Source organism: Rhodamnia argentea, chromosome 2, assembly GCF_020921035.1.
Source record: "Rhodamnia argentea isolate NSW1041297 chromosome 2, ASM2092103v1, whole genome shotgun sequence".
NCBI lineage: Eukaryota > Viridiplantae > Streptophyta > Magnoliopsida > Myrtales > Myrtaceae > Rhodamnia > Rhodamnia argentea.
The window spans coordinates 1,320,169-1,337,204 of NC_063151.1; the positions used below are offsets into that span (position 1 = coordinate 1,320,169).

The following is a 17,036-nucleotide window of genomic DNA, read 5'->3' on the forward strand; positions in this document are numbered from 1 at the left end:
ATTTTGACCTAACCGTTGATTGCGAAGCAATGGGAACGAATATGAATTGGGGTAGGACGGCGGAACAAACTAAGGAATGATCCATTTATTCAGAAAAGTTATGAACTAAACCTACAACGCCCGCCAACCCCGAGCCCCGTTCCTAGATATGGTGTCCCCTTGCCATTCCGATTAATTCGATCTCTCCACTAAAGGCATGACATTCCAGAGATGATTGAATGAAAAGACCGGTATGGATAGATGATCCGAGGTGGAGAGAGGTATGGCCACACAAGCAACTCGGATGGAACTTCAATATGGCGATCAACTCACTTTTCCTTGCCCACCGGCCTTGACCTTATTTTTGCTGCCTTATTCAATTTTTTTTAAAACTATTGAATCTTGTTCAATCCAATATGATAATATGATCAAAGGCAAAACAAGACTATGGCTCATTATAAAAGAAAAACGACATTATCTCATTATATAGAACTACAAGTAGTTATCAAGAAACTCTCGTGTCCGTTTTTGTAGTAGCAATGGAATTGAGAAAAAAACCATCAATTTTAACCCCAAAAGAAATAAATTTCCTAAATAACATAGAGGATGAATGAAAGGAAAATATTATTGAGATAATCATATTTACAAAGTATTGTAAATATGCTCTTTATGCACTTGAATCCGCTCGGATCACATTTAGACAAATCGAATCGGGATGGCAAGAAATGTGTGTCGTGGTGGAAAAATATGGATACGTATGTTTCTCAACAAACTAGTTATAGTAAAACCTACGGAAACATGTATGAGTTCGCGTTAAAGGATCTCCCAAATATTAAGGTACCTTTCGTTAAACCAGGTAAAATACTTTATGAAATGGGTGGAGTTGCGAAAATACAGCCGCAAAGACTATTTCAGTAGCCGCGTCCAAAAATGCCTAAACAAACAAAATTTATTTTTTCGAGATAGAAAGATTGAATCAAAGGAAAGAAGTATTGGAAACGAAAAAACAATTGCAGGTTTCTTCTGGAAAACAATATTTTTTCTTCTTTTTATATAACTTCGTCCTTTGCATTAACATTAAAAGAAGAGATTAACGTTGATATGATTCAACCTCAAACGCATTTAAATATAGCGGACAACTGCGAAGCATGTGGAATTAACGTGTAATCAAATCATAGGAACTAGTAATCGCAGGAACCATTATCAAACACACCTCTAGATAAATCGTAAGTGATCAAAGCTGTAATTATACGCACTAATAAAGAACTTAAACGTGACAACAGCATGATAATACGAGAGTATTTCTACTTGGTTCAGGATGCTGCCGTTCGGCCGTGGGGTCGCGGCTAATTTTGACCTCTGGCAACGATGTCCGAGAAGCAGTCTCTCCCAAGACCACATTGGGCGATGATTTCATTGCGAGGGTCACGATCGGCAACTTGATTGGTCAGGATAATTGGCCAACAATTCTCGATTTGAGTTGTTTTTCTGTCATTTGGATATTCTATAAAGTCAGATTCAAGAACTGGCAATTCATTGAATAAGCTAGGATATCACTCTTAGATGGGGAAAATTACATATAAAGTCAAAAACCTATTATAATTGTGTCAATTCAGTTTTAAACATTTTGTATTTGTACAAATTCCATCTATTTGGTCAACTTCGGCTGGAAATCTCTGACGTGGCATGGTCGCCGCTGACGTGGACAATTTTTCTAGTATTTTAATATATTTTCAAATCTTTTAGTTAAATTTTTCCTTTTTGTTTTCTTTTTCCTTTTTTCTGTTTTTCTCTTTCTTTCTTCTTAATTCCTTATTCCTCTAGTCGGTCGCCGAGTCCGGCATCTAGTTAGAGGTGAGGACGACCCCGCCGACCTCTAGAGAAGTTCATCCCCACCAGCCACCGGTGAGGACGAGGCGAGGTCGGTCAATGGTGGCCTGCAGAGGAAAGCTTTGCCGAAGGTCGATGAGGTCAACCGTGCCGACCCTTGCCTATGGCCGGTCGTTGAGTTCGATGACTGATTGAAGAAAAAGGGGGAAAAAAGAGAAAGAAAAGAAAACAATAAATTAATAAGTTCAAAAAAATATTAAAATTATCCACGTCACCGCCAGTCACACATTGTTGGTGATTTCTAGTCAAAATTGATCAAATGGACTTAACTAGAAAAAATGCAAAAGATTTAGAATTCAATTGGCCAAAAAAGATTTATGACTGAAATGATACGATAATAACAGGCTTTTTTTGTAATTCTCCCCTCTTTGATGCATCCAACCAATATATAATTTATGGTATTGAACATACGGGGTATACGTAATTTCTCATCCAATCTTATTTTACAACTTGTCCAAACAACCAAAAGGCAACCCGATTTAAGAGTAGAGCCATCAAATGGATTGGTTAGGTCGAAAACGGTCCAACCCATTTAACTCATTTCGATCCATTTTCATGCTATACAAATCTAGCGACTCATACCCAACCCATAATAGTAAAACACTTCAATATTAAATTCAATTTAGAAAGAATTATTTCATTTACATTTTTAAAAAGATATTTATTGCTAAACCAAATTTTTATATATTTTTGAAAAAATTTGACTCACTTGAGATAGTTATCTTAGCCAACCCATTTATGACCTGTTTAAAATCCATTTAGAACCCATTAAGTTTCTAAGTAACCAATTTATGATCCACTTTAACTTATTTTGACAATCCATTGATGAACCACCACCATTAAATATGGGTCAAATATGGATTTTAGATTCATTTTGTCACATCTTGTTACGAGTCACGGCTTCATCGCGGATCTTTGTTTGAAGGTATTGGACAAAAGATAAGTGTCAAAAGCAGAGAGAAAACCACGAATTAGAAGCAAGTGACCACAATACTTTGTAAAGTTAGGGTGCGCATGAAAACACTTCTCCATGAGAAATCAACTTCTGATCAGAAGTTGATTTCTCTACTTCTCCTCAAAAGTAAAAGTTGATTTTTCTACTTCTGCTCCGGATTAACTTATGATAAGAAAAATTCATTTGATAACGGTTGAAAATTTTTACTTTTGAAATATTATTAACAATCTTCGGCGGCGATGATTGACGATGGCAATGATACTGCAAGCGATGTGGTCGGTCATGGCGGTGGTCGCGGCCACGGTCGGCGTAGGGGGCGCGGTCGGCAATCGGTGGCGGCGGTCACAGAACGGTGGTCGGCAAGCTGCAGGTGGCCGTGGCGGCAAGTGGCAGCGGTTAGCGGTGGTCGACGGCGGCAGCCGCGGCGGCTATGGTCAGTGGTTGGCTGTCACGGTAATGATAGTCGGCGGAGGCGGGTGTGGTCCAAGAAGTAATTCCGGAACTGAGAAGTTAAAATTTTTTACTTCTCAAAATTGGCCAAAAATCCTATCAGAAGTGAAAAATCTTACTATGAGTGAAAAATCCTACCATAAGTCAATTTTTTTACCAAACGGATTTCTACTTCGATCAGGTTTTTATCAAACACATTTCTCTGCTAGATGGGCTTCTGGTAGAAAAATACAATTTCTGAAGTGTTTTTATGTGCACCCTTATTTACTTTTACTGTTCGCCCTCCTAAAACAGAAGTATTCACCGTAAAGGAAAGTAATATGCTACGGACTGCTTACGGGTTTTTGGACCTCGCACTCCCATCCCTTTTCCAGCACCCCCATGTAGCACACATCCAACAGATACCGCACACTTTTATTACGACTTTTATAGGGTTCGGTACAAAAGAAAGGTGTTGAATAACTTAAAATAGGCTTTTGTACAAAGCTTCATACTGCTTTGAGCAAGTTTGGCCTCGTATCCAAAAACGGACGATAGATAATAGTGTCAATCATCAGGCAACTCGATGACACTTTTCGAATGATTCTTCCTGGAAAACAATGGCAACAAATATGAAAAAATACGAGATAATTATAAAAATGATCCCTTGAACTTTGATCTAATATGTAATGTCATTTTTGAACTTTTAATTTGTTTAATATAATCCATGAGCTTTCGATACATGTTCAATTTAGTTCCTCAACAACAATGAAAAATACCCAATATTAACCCTTCTAATTATTCAAGTTAAAGGAATTTACTGTTTTAACTTTCAATCTGATGAGTTCGAACAATAGACAAAAAAATAACGTTCTATGTTGATAATCTATATAAGATATTCAACTCAAATCAAGATATATTACTTTGAGATCCAAAAATGAACCATAGACAATAGCATCAATCACCAACAAAGTAAATGGTGGCTCCATTGCTATCCACGACTAGATATGTCAAATAGGTGGGCAGATTAGGTTTTGATCGGGTCGAATATGGTCTAATCAATATTGACTTATTTAACCGGTTTGGACCCATTTTCATACGGTACAAATTTTATGTCTCATGCCCGATCCGACCTATATAATTTAATTACTTATATATTTAACCAAATTATAAAATATTTGTTTCATAAAATTAAAAAATGTAAAAACTGCTTCGTCCACCGCCGCCACCGCTCTCCCTCCTTGATGGAGATGAGGTTGGGCAGCTGGGACAGCAGGACTGAGGTGCAGGTGAACACGAGGTACCACTCCACCATGGTGAGGTGGCGCGCGCCGCATACAGCATCTCGAAGAACATCTTGCACGTCGACCCGCCGATGATGATTAGGGACACGCAGGTGCCTCCGGCGAGGTACATGAAGGGGAACAGTGCCAACCAGTTCGCTAACTTCTCGCCTGAAACGTAATAATTCGCACGACGTTAAACTAGAGAACGTGGCTGAGTCAGAATTTCTTATTGTTTCTTTCCTTTTGCTGTCAATGTTCTCTTTAGCATCAAGTTCGCTCTTGTCAAACTAGAGAAAATGATTCGAACAAAACAAAAAAAACTAGAGAAAATGAATTCAGTTTTGGCTTAAGAATTACCAAAACCGGCACTGGCAAGTTGTGTGTATCTGCGGTAACGCATCCCCATCTCGGGACATTCGTGGAGTTGCACCAGCAAGTATAGAGTGTAACGCATCCCGGGCGGCATTGGGCCGGCGGGCCGGCGGTGGGCAGCCAGTGAGCGGCGATTTACAAGTGAATAAAAGTGATCTCGCAAAGTTATAGGTTACCGATTGAAAATGGGTTAAGCTAAAACTCATATTTGAATAGGTTTTATAGTTCTAAATCCATATTTTATCTATTTTTAAAATTTATTAAACTCATATTTGATGCAAATAAATAAAAGTGGGTTAAACATATTGGTTACAGGCAGGTGCTGAATTGGCATCCTTTGCTGAAATTCTTCCAGGCGATGCCACTCCACCAAAGTGGTTTGCTTTCTTTAGTTTCATTGGCTAATTTATCATACCCTTCATATGTGTTGTTGGACCATTTACGATGAATGTGAATTCGTTGCCGAAGGACGTCAGAAGATTTCCCTGAGAAGCAAATGCTTGAATCCAACGCACGGTCTAGATATTTTCGAGTCCCCTCGGATTTCTTATTCCTAAGGCCAGGATCAGGAATTCCTTTCCATTCCATTTCGTGTCACGAATCATGATGCCTGAACCTTTGAACTTCGCCCTCGGACCTTTGACTTTAGGGCCTGAGACTTGTCCTCAAGGATCTGGCTCGGGACCCTAACGCCCTAACTTGATATCCCAAAAGTTGAACATGAAAATCCCGTACTCCAACCAAACACGAAGAGATTTTTTTACTCTTAGTCCATATTTTTTGTATTGTGGGTTTATTGCACAAAACGCCACAAAAGTCCACACACCTCGATACATGTTTTCAATTAACTTTATAAGATCTTTTTTTTCCCATGGCTAGTTCCATGACCTTTTAACTTTAAGCTTAATTACATTTGCATTTAAGGAGACTTTATCAAACGCATGCACCGATTTTCATCGATATTTGGTCCGAAAGAACCTCAATAAGAGACTCAAATTTTAGCAAAATTAAATTGTAGCAGTAAATAATTAAATTTAGAGAAAGACTTGAATCGCTTGTTCTTAACAAACACATGTTGTGATAAATCGAACATGTACATATTTTACAAAACTTACACATAATAACTATATATATATGGCGTAAATAACTAATTCCATAGTCTAGAATGGGTCACATTCCAACATATCTAAGTCTATTTGCTCTTGGGTCAATCAAATTGAAGGGAGTGCACGTCTTGAGCGATTTGCAAAACGGCCACAACCTTCTAAATAACAACAAAGTCAACAGACATGACGGTTCATCTACCACGCACTACCGCCTTGACCTACCACAGACAGCAAAACGCCGCAACCCCTTCGACGAATTTACTAATCAAGCTGGTACAACTATGATAAATTTACCTCAAACTATTTTTTACTCATAAAAAACCCTAAACTGGTCTACTTGTAACAAATTTACCTCAAACTGGTATATTTGTAACAAATTTACCCCAAACTAGTACACTTGTGACAAATTTACCCTTCATTAGTTTCCATTAAATTTTAGTGTCAAATTGCTGAGTTGGATGACACATGGCGGTTGACGGGTGTATCAATTTGAGATTTTCTCTCTATTTGTCACAAGTGTATTATTTTGGGGTTATTCATGATATTAATCCAATTTAATCGAAACTAACGGAGGGTAAATTTGTCACAGATGTATCGAGTTTGAAGTTTTTGTGGTTAAACAAATAATTTGAGGTAAATTTATTACAGATGTACCGGTTTGAGATTTTTTATTGTCAAAATAATAATTTGAGATAAATTTGTCACATGTGATACGATTTAGGGTTTTTCACGATCAAAAAAATAATTTGAGATAAATTTGTTATGGGTGTATCGGTTTGGGATTTTTCGTAATATTAGCCCTATTGAATTTGAGAAATGAATTGCTCTAGACAAGATTTGAACCATAGATTACGAAAAGATGAGTGAGCTTTATTTCCCATCTAAACTAACTCAAAAATTAAGAATGACCTAATAAAAGCTGTTGATTAATATTCCCGGCCTCCTAGGACAAATTATTGTTCGAAAAAGGACGACAGAATCAAATTCTAAGAGAAAAAGAAACAACCATTTTTGTTGGGAAAAGGACATGTTTCAAATATTACAGCAGCGACACCAATTAATAAAATGTAGTACGACCTTTTTGATGTGATGCTCCATACTCAATAAATTCGAAATTTTCTAGGTGAGATTTTGTCCATTGTTAAGTTTACTTTTCTTGTGCATTTAACTCATAGACCGAGTGTATGCAGAATGTGAACTCACAATTTAACCGCTATAGGTACTTTTATTTGGTCAAAAATGTAAGTCAACAAAAATTTCATAGTCAAACAACAAATCTTTGTTGTATCGTCGGGATCCCACCGTCGTTTTTCTTCAAGAAGTGATGGTACCGTCCTCTTCTTCTTCTTTTTTCCATCTTTTTATTCCACCTAATTCCTAATGCGCGTAGACTCGACTTGCACATGACTCACTGTGTTGATGTTGGCCCTCCAACAACCTACGAAACAGTCACGGCGGCCATGAACTCCGGGTCAGCTTCGAGGACTGCCATCGTCGCCGGTGGAAGGCATACCTCGAGGTCGATGCTCCCGCCTCCTTCGCGGCCCGGATAGGCTGAGACCTTGCCGTCGAACTTGTTCGCGTATCCACTTCGCAGAGCCACAGCTTTCCCCAGCCCGAACTCGTTGCCATACTTGTCGAACCGCGGCGAGCTCCCCATCATGATGCTGTACGAATCGAACGTCTTGTCCAGGTGGTATACCTGTGGCCTCTTTATCCACTCCTCGTTCCACTCCCTCAGCTTTGCGTTGCTGTGCTCCGCCACCGCCACATGCAGGAGCCGCGCTGCCCACCCGATGCCGCCGCCCAGCAGCTCCCCCACCATTGCCGCTGTCCTCACCGGCGTGATCGAATTTCCGAAGTATTCCGCCGGGAGAGGGGGGTCCAGCCTTGCCCGGTTGTTCGCAGCCATCCGGCAACCTGTGACCTGGCTGGGCGGGAAGCGGCGGGCGCGAGTGATGCACCGCCATACAAGGGCAGTCAGGGACTGCAAGGATGAAATATTGGTGGTGCCACATTGCCGGTTCGCCTCCGCCTTGAGCCCCGCGATGGATTCGGCGGAGAAGTGGAAGACTCGCTCCCTGAGCTCGGGAGCTTCATAGTGGGCGAGGAACGACGAGGGATCGTCCGTGTAAGGCAGGCTCAACGGGGCGGGATGGTTTTCCGGGAACCACCTGGTCAGGACCGGGGGACGCGATAGCTGAACGACGTCAACGGCGCCTTTCTCTTGCGCTCGGAAGATCTCGGACCACGAGTTGAAGAAGAGCCAGAAGGAGGCGCCGTCGCCGACGGCATGATTTATGGAGAGCCCGATGAAGACGCCGTCGGCAAGCTCGGTGACCTGCACGGACAGCAGGGACAGGGCGTGACCGTCGTGGTTGATCGCCCGGTCGTGGTCGAAGAAGGACTGGACGACCTCCGGGACGTACGTAGGGGAGAGAATGTCGGCCACAGTCAGGTCGATCGCGGCATGGACGAACCGGGCCCCGGGGCTGTCGGCACAGTCGACGAAGACGGTGTAGAAAGCGGGGTCGGTCCCCTTGAGGGTGGCGAGGCGGCCGGCGAGCGGGTAGAAGTGGAAAAGGGCAGAAGAGAGAGAGCGCTTGAGTTTTTCCAGGAAGGAACGGATGAAAGCGGGGCGGTCGAAGGCAGGGTCAAGGCAGGGAGGAGGGAGGGGGAAGAGGAGGCCCTTTTGGATGTAGTGGACGGAGAGCATGGCGAGGTCCCACGGCGGCAAGTGGAGAGGACGGTTCGAACGTGGCGGAAGCTGGGGCGGTTTGACGAAACAGTCGGAGATGAATCGGACGGATTGAGGAGGAGGAGGAGGAGTCATTGTGTGGCCTGGCTTTCGTCGGCTCAAAAGGAAGACGATGCCTTTTATGACCGTGCCTTTACCTTGAAGAGGACGCGTTTTATTTATAGTCGGTAAATCAGAAAGCTCGCACCAACCACGGGGACGACTACGTCAACTGCAGGAGTTGATCTACTACGGTTGACTAGCAGAAGAGTAAGACAAGAAGGCCGCTAGCTAATCGTCATGTCACGCTTGCTCCCCAAGCAATGCTCGAGCATTTTCCTTTTGATTTTCTTTCTTGGGAACGTTTCCCGCTTTTTTACTTGGACAAACCTCGAGTTCTCTCGGCTTCCAAGTGAACCGCTGCTTGTGTGATTTGATCATACATAAGCCAAAATCAGATAACAATGAGGTAGCGCCACAGTTGGAATTTTGATTGATCTGCAGATCTTCGTTTCCTTTCCACCCAATTTCACGTGTCGCTCACTTAGCAACTGAGTCAAAATTAAATGGCCAAATTGACCGACCAAACGAGCTTCAAATTGCGCTTCTGATCAAAGATAGGGCTCTTCCAAGTCAACATCAGCAGCACTAGCGGTTCTTCACTTCAATCAATTGTAAATGGGGGTCACAAAAGGAGGACAATGATGCGAATATTTTGGATCGAAGCTAGCGATGCATTTTCGGGCATGTCCAAAATCTGAGGCACGTCTGCTTTGTCATGGCTTCTTCAATTGGATCGATCCTCATTGGTGACGAAGTTATCGCTTTCACCGAACAAGATCGATTCAAGCCCGACTCAACAAAGCAGAAAGAGAGAGAAGATTCTATTGGGTGGTCTCATCATTTTGGGGCTGATACTGTGCATCATCTTTTGCCCTCATGAAGATGTTACTACTGAAGAGCATAGGTGCCCAATCATAATGATGTACGAAGATGTGGGGACTGATGAGGCTGTGATTTGCTTCTTGTAATTTTATTTTGGAGCATTAGTTTGTCTCTTTCATTTGGACATCGAACCTAGTCCAATCGATAATTGACGACAATTATGTTAAAATATATCTCGAATTTGAGCCCGAAGCCAACATCTAAATATTTCGAATTGGATACTTCCTATTTGAAATTGGAGTCCACGCAGAAAATAAACATAAAAGAAAAGTGCAATTGGATTTGGATAAGGAATTTTTATCGGATGCACTTTGATATACGGTTTTGATCTTGGCTTTTCAATTGGAAAGTCCAAATGGACTTTGTTTTCTTTGAAGTTTGACTTGGTCAATAAGAGATAAGAAGAAAAGGAAGATACGGATCCCTGCAGAAGTTGGTTTCGTTTTTTATCTTTTGGCAGAGTACATATATATATATTATAATATGTACTTGTGGTTTGAAGGGAGACAAAAGAAAAAAAACGTGGAGTCTTCAAGAAGCGCCGGGGACGAGTGCTTGGCAGTGGGTTAACTTCGTCGTGGATTCTCTCCGTGGAATTACTTCAATAACATTGTGTTCTAGTCAAGAAATTCTTGCAGTAAGAATTTGTATTTTAATTCTTTTGTGAGATTGAGATATTATTTCGTTAGGAATTGAGGAGCTAAACACCGTATGCGTTCTTGGTTGTAATTTGGGCTTGTGAAATACTTAGAGTGTTTGAGTTACTCGAGTTTGGTCCGTAATCTCCGTGTATCGCTCGTTTTATAGTGGAATTCGTTGCTGCTCTCCTCGTGGACGTAGGTCTCTACGACCGAACCACGTATATCCGGTGTCCGATTTATTTTTTTTGTTATGTTTATTTTATTGTTCGATCACTTGTTCCGCGCAACAATTGGTATCAGAGCTAGGCTTGTCGAGTTGAAGCCAATCGATGGCGACAGGAGAAGTAAAAGTGAAAATCGACAGATTTGAGGGGAAGGACTTTGGTTTTCGGAAGATGCGGATTGAAGACTATCTATATCGGATGAAGCTGCACTTGCCCCTATCCGGGGAGAAAGCAGAGACGATGAAGCAGGCTGATTGGGAATTGATGGATAGACGAGCGCCGGGTGTTATTCGAGCGACGTTGGCTTGTAATATCGCGTTTAACATCGTCAAAGAGAAGACAAATGCGGGTTTGATGAAAGCTACGTCGGATATGTACAAGAAGCCCTCTGCGATCAATAAGATGTATTTGATGCGACGTTTGTTTAATTTGAAGATGAGCGAAGGTGCGTCCGTTGCTAATCATATTAATGAATTCAATGTGATCGTTAGTCAATTGAGTTCGGTTGATATTGACTTTGAAGATGAGGTATGTGCTTTGATTCTATTATTCTCATTGCACGATAGCTGGAATACTATTGTTACTTTTGTTAGTAATTCCTACGGGTCAACAAGTTTGACGTTTGATGGTATTCGAGATTTGATTTTAAGTGAGGACATCCGTAGAAGAGAATCTGGCGAATATATATCTCTTGCTTTAATAGGTGAAAATAGAGGAAAAACCGATACTCGTGGTAGTAGAAGTAGTATGAACTCAAATAAACGCTGTCGGTCTAGGACAAGCGGTCTTGTCTGTTGGAACCGTGGCAAGAGAGGACATCTTAGAAGGAATTGTTTTAAGTTGAAAAACGAAATGGGTAAGGGAATTAGAGTTGAATCTACAGATGATGTTGCGGCTATAGCCGATGATTCTGATGATGTCGATAGGGTCTTGTCTATCACTGAGAATTCGTCATTTGACGGATGGATTATGGATTCCGGTTGTTCTTTTCATGCTACACCAAACGGGAACTGGTTTGCTACTTATCGGTGCACGGATAGTAGTAAAGTGTAGTTGGGGAACAACGCTAAATGCGATGTTGTGGGTGTTGGTGAGGTTAAAATCGGGATGCATGATGGTATTGTGAGGACGTTGACCGGAGTAAGACACATTTCGGAATTGAAAAAGAACTTAATTTCCTTGGGTGCCCTAGATTCATTTGGATGCGGGTATTCTTCACAAGGTGGAGTTCTAAAGATTGTTCGAGGTACTCTGGTGATAATGAAAGGAATTAAGCATGGTGGCCTGTATGAACTTCAAAGTGAGACATTGACGGGTTTCGCTCCGGAGACGTCGACATCTGTTCGAGAGTCTAACGACTGCTCAAGGAAGACACGGGTGTTTATGCCGAAGCACAAGTTTGATGCTGTTGTCGGGAATACGCGATCGAGAGCTTTGATCGAGGTGGAAGCACTTAATTCGATCAAGCATGTGCGAACCGACAGTAGTATGGAGTCCCGCACGAAGCTGGTAAATAAATTATGCATGATAAATGGCATAGTGAAACACCGCACTAGTGCAAGTAGACCACAACGGTTTGCAAAATTGATGAGCGGAACATTACTAGAGATAGCCCATAAAATGATCTCTAGTGCTAGTATGGCTAAGAGAATTTTAGCGGATGCGCTTAGTATGGTGAGCTACCTGGTGAATAGATCTCCATCGGCTGCGATCGGATTTCGAACTCCCAAAGAAGTGTGGTCAGGTAACGTTGCTGATTATTCTACTTTTAGAATGTTTGATTGCCCATGTTATTATCGAGTAAGTGATGGTAAGCTCGATGTGAGAGCAATGTGCATATTCCATGGCTATGCACAAGGTGAGTGGGGTTATCGGTTGTGGTGGCCAAATATAAATTCACTTGTTTGCAGCAGAAAAGTTACCTTTGACGAGTCTCCAGTACTTCGGGCTAGGAGTAATTGTAGCGGTGTTCATATGGATGCGGACGTTGTTCGACTTGAGGTGGAGTTGCAACCAGAAACTCCCGAGATAGTGAGTACTAGCGAAGTAATCGACACAGATGGTGCTTGTAGCGAGGTGGAGCCTGTAGAGCCAACGGTTCTTTGAATCGCTAATATTGATGAGGTACGTGTTCGATCTCCCGATAGATATGGATGCAACGGTGGTTTTGCTTTATCTGCGATTAAGGAGCTTGTGTCAGAATGTCCTTGTAGAGCGATTAAATATGCATGTTCATTTGATATTCTGATGAGGTCCATAGTTATGGCGAAGTTCGGGCGCGACTTGGACTTAGATGATGTACGTGGCGGTTGAGCCCATTGGGGCCGTTGGGAGAGTAGTAGCGATGGAGTTCGGATACTAGTGAAGCGATTGTGACTTGGCTCAAACATCGAGTCAAGGTGAAGATTGTTAAAATATGTCTCGAATTTGAGCCCGAAGCCAACAACTAAATATTTTGAATTGGATACTTCCTATTTGAAATTGGAGTCCACGTAGAAAATAAACATAAAAGGAAAGTGCAATTGGATTTGGATAAGGAATTTTTATCGGATGCACTTTGATATACGGTTTTGATCTTGGCTTTTCAATTGGAAAGTCCAAATGGACTTTGTTTTCTTTGAAGTTTGACTTGGTCAATAAGAGATAAGAAGAAAAGGAAGATACGGATCCCTGCAGAAGTTGGTTTTGTTTTTTATCTTTTGGCAGAGTACATAAATATATATTATAATATGTACTTGTGGTTTGAAGGGAGACAAAAGAAAAAAAACGTGGAGTCTTCAAGAAGCGCCGGGGACGAGTGCTTGGCAGTTGGTTAACTTCGTCGTGGATTCTCTCCGTGGAATTACTTCAATAACATTGTGTTCTAGTCAAGAAATTCTTACAGTAAGAATTTGTATTTTAATTCTTTTGCGAGATGGAGAGATTATTTCGTTAGGAATTGAGAAGCTAAACACCGTGTGTGTTCTTGGTTGTAATTGGAGCTTGAGAAATACCGAGAGCGTTTGAGTTACTCGAGTTTGGTCCGTAATCTCCGTGTATCGCTCGTTCTATAGTGGAATTCGTTGCTGCTCTCCCCGTGGACGTAGGTCTCTACGACCAAACCACGTACATCTGGTGTCCGATTTATTTTTCTTGTTCTGTCTATTTTATTGTTCGATCACTTGTTCCGCGCAACAAATTAAATTAAGAGGGATATCCCTTTTAAATGCATCCAATCATCATTTAAATGAATATGTGTACCGAAAGTTTTAAAACTTGTCGCGGAAGTACAATTAAATCCTAAAAAATAAATAAAATAAAATAAAAAGTGCAATCAATTTTTAAAACTCATTAAATTGATACTATCGAATTTCTCCCTTATTTCCATCCAAATTGGCGGACACGCTTTGTTTATTCATTTCTCTCTCGTGCGTAACCGTTCACTTAACTGAGACATCCATGGTGGATTCAAACTGCACTGGTCCTTCCCCTTTAGACCTTCAAAACGGTGTTGAAATCATTGAACGATGAGCCCCAAACTGAACGCCTTCGGTCGAACCCTAACCGAATTGCGGAGAGGCAATCAAATTTGGAGGGAACAATTGGGGCATCGTAATCACTAACTTTAGCCGTGCAACCCTAAAATGCCAAATTGAAGAATCGCGACCAGAATACTGAGGGCTCCAACGTCTGAATCAATTAGCGTGACTCCAAATGAGGTCAACTCAAAGCTAACCCCCATAATTGTGGTCTTCAATCACCAATTATCACGACAAAGATAAGAAAAAGCGTGCCCAAAAAAAAATTCACGGTTGTGGTAAGTTCGATGATTCGGGATTGTGGTGATTTTTCATGTAAGTTGATTTGAAGATAACAAATTGAACAAGGAACATGATAGTCGACCTTGTTGAAAGGAATCGAGTACTATGTGAACCGAACCGATCAAGGCGCAAAGACGTCAGCCGTGAGCATACTACCAGCTGAAATCAAGAATCAAAGGGCGACGCATAGACGTTTAAAGGAGAAGCTTTACGAGGGAAGAAAGAAAAGATGGAACATCAATTTGCATGTCATGTCAGAGTTGGTGGGTAAATCTTTCACAATCCTCTCTTTTGTTGAGACATTTTGAGGAGTAAGATTGTGATATTTTTTGAAGGTGTGAGTGAGTTAGTGATGCGAATGTAAATAGTTTTAGGTCTCCATGGTTCTCTCTTTTTATGTCGATGTAAGCAATTTTGTTTGATGTCAAAACAATGAAATCCTTTTGTTTTAATTTTGAGGTCCAATAATTGAAACTTCTGTGTTCTAATTATGAATATAATGTTCAGATCTAATGTAGCCATCAATCTATAAACAATGACCAAAGAGTGCACCAATTTCCACAAAAGAAAAAGGAGCATCTACGGAAGCTGGAACACCTTTTCAAAACCTAAATCATACATGGCTTCAAGAAAAAATTAATCACAAAGTGTTACAATCTAGTACCAATATGAAAATTAGATCAACTTGGCTGCGGGAACTCCATCCTTCCACAAAAACAGACTTGTCATAACATCATAGCATAATAGGCGGTCGATCATCGAAACTCGCATCATCATCGGTCATAAGCACACACTAAAATATTCGTCTATAGTAACGGTTTTGCCAAAAAGCGATGCGCGCCCGGGTTCGGCGCCCCATCACCATCAATGTGCAAAGATAATAACAACACTAATATGTTGAAAAATCACAAATAACGTCTTGTAAACCTCAAATCTATGTTTAGATCGGGATAGAAGAACTCCAAATTTAGGTCTAACTCTAGATCACGAGAGAAGAGCTACAAAGCACTTGAAAGGAGCTTTAGAGAATTACGAAGCATTCGAAGAAGTCCACAAAATCAGTGAAGAAGTCTGGAAAATTCTTTAAAATGAAAAGATAGGGAGGTAGACAAGAATATAGAGAGAAAGAGGGAAGAGGAGGGAGAGAGAGACTCTCTTCTCAAGGACATTCTTCAATGGGGGGAGAGTTGGGCTTGGCAGCTGTGAGAAAAACCTAAAGAAACCTTACACATTTATATCAATTCAATCCATTCAAATTAGTTTTGGCCAGAATTCGATGATATGAACACCGGCCGTCTTACATGGTGCGGTCAACGCCGACATGGATAATTTTTTTTATAATATTTCATATTTTTCCTTTTTTTTTTTTTTTCTTCTCTTCTTCCTCTAGCCAGCACCTCGGCCTCGCCGGCCACCGATGAGGCTATCATAAAAAAAAATGAAAGAGAAAAAAAAATAATGAAAAAGAGCTCTACCTGAGTTGTCCCCCCCCTCTTTTTTTTTTCTCGAATGCCTGAGTTATCCTCTACTGCGTGGAAAATTCGTAGTTCTATATAAAAAGAAGGAACGGGAGGAGAAGTGGAGAGTGAGTGAGCCCATATACAGAAGCAGAGAAGCCAAACCTCTTTTGAGTAAGTCGAGCAGTGGATGAGGGTGAGAGAGAGGAGAGACGAGGAGAAGCAAAGAAGACGAGCAAAGCAGATTTTTTAAATAATATGTAAGAGAGAATTGTAATGTATATTTTGATGTATTGGTAAATAGCACATGAGTCTATTTATAAAATTTATCAGATAACATAATCGTTCATACAATTAATCGAGAATTGTAATGTATATTTTGATGTATTGGTAAATAGCACATGAGTCTATTTATAAAATTTATCGGATAACATAATAGTTCATACAATTAATCGAGGATATACACTATCAAAGAGATATGTGCATAACACCGAGAGACATGCATGATCAAATAAGTATCCTAGTATCAGCTAAGATCCCCCCACAAACGGCAAGGTGAGTTGAAACAAATCAACTTGAGTTTGAAAAATAATCTGAACAATGTCACAAAATTTTCAATTATCGTGCAATAAATGAGCTGGAAAAATGAGCTCACTGAATCCAAGGTGGGGGCCGCACGCGTGTGATGACTCCAAGCTTCTGTTGACGACTAGATTTCAACATTAGATCTGTTCTCATTCAACATGTTTTTGTTGGGATGAGCTCTAGTGTCTCACACTTGCTAAAGGGCTCACTCTCACAAATAGTGCTCGTTGGAAATTTTCTTGTTGTTTCCATATCAAATGGAGCTCACAAGTAGTCAACAGTAGGAGCCAAAACGTTTGACGGTCGGCTCTAATCCATTTGGAATTATCACTTCACAGTTGTAATGACCCCTGCAATTTGAGTTTGATTAACTACAGAACACTTGAAAAATCCACTTGTTGTTTTTCATGACTTGCACAACTTATACATACATCAAATTCCAACCAAAATTCAATAAGCGCTTAAGAGTTTAACTAGCACACCTATCCTTTTCGGTCAATGAAGAAATCCAATCCCACTTTGAAAAGCCATTAAATCTTTGACTTAATAGAATTCTACTTTCTACAACATTTTTTCCCGAAATTGACGTTTCCATAACTTCTTAAACCATCAAAAAAAGGAAATTCATGA

At 40.8% G+C, this 17,036-nt stretch overlaps 1 protein-coding gene across 1 annotated transcript; it reads right to left on the reverse strand.

Annotated features, from left to right (window-relative positions):
- Positions 1-7,381: 7,381 nt before the first annotated feature.
- On the reverse strand, positions 7,382-8,913 carry LOC115731651 (uncharacterized acetyltransferase At3g50280). The gene has a single exon (XM_030662324.2). The coding sequence runs from the start codon at positions 8,848-8,850 to the stop codon at positions 7,456-7,458; it is 1,395 nt and encodes a 464-aa protein (XP_030518184.2). The 5' UTR covers positions 8,851-8,913; the 3' UTR covers positions 7,382-7,455.
- Between the last annotated feature and the right edge of the window lie 8,123 nt (positions 8,914-17,036).

Excerpts from the sequence above, each read along its gene's own strand:
- LOC115731651 (XM_030662324.2), bottom strand. The coding sequence starts at position 8,850 with ATGACTCCTCCTCCTCCTCCTCAATCCGTCCGATTCATCTCCGACTGT.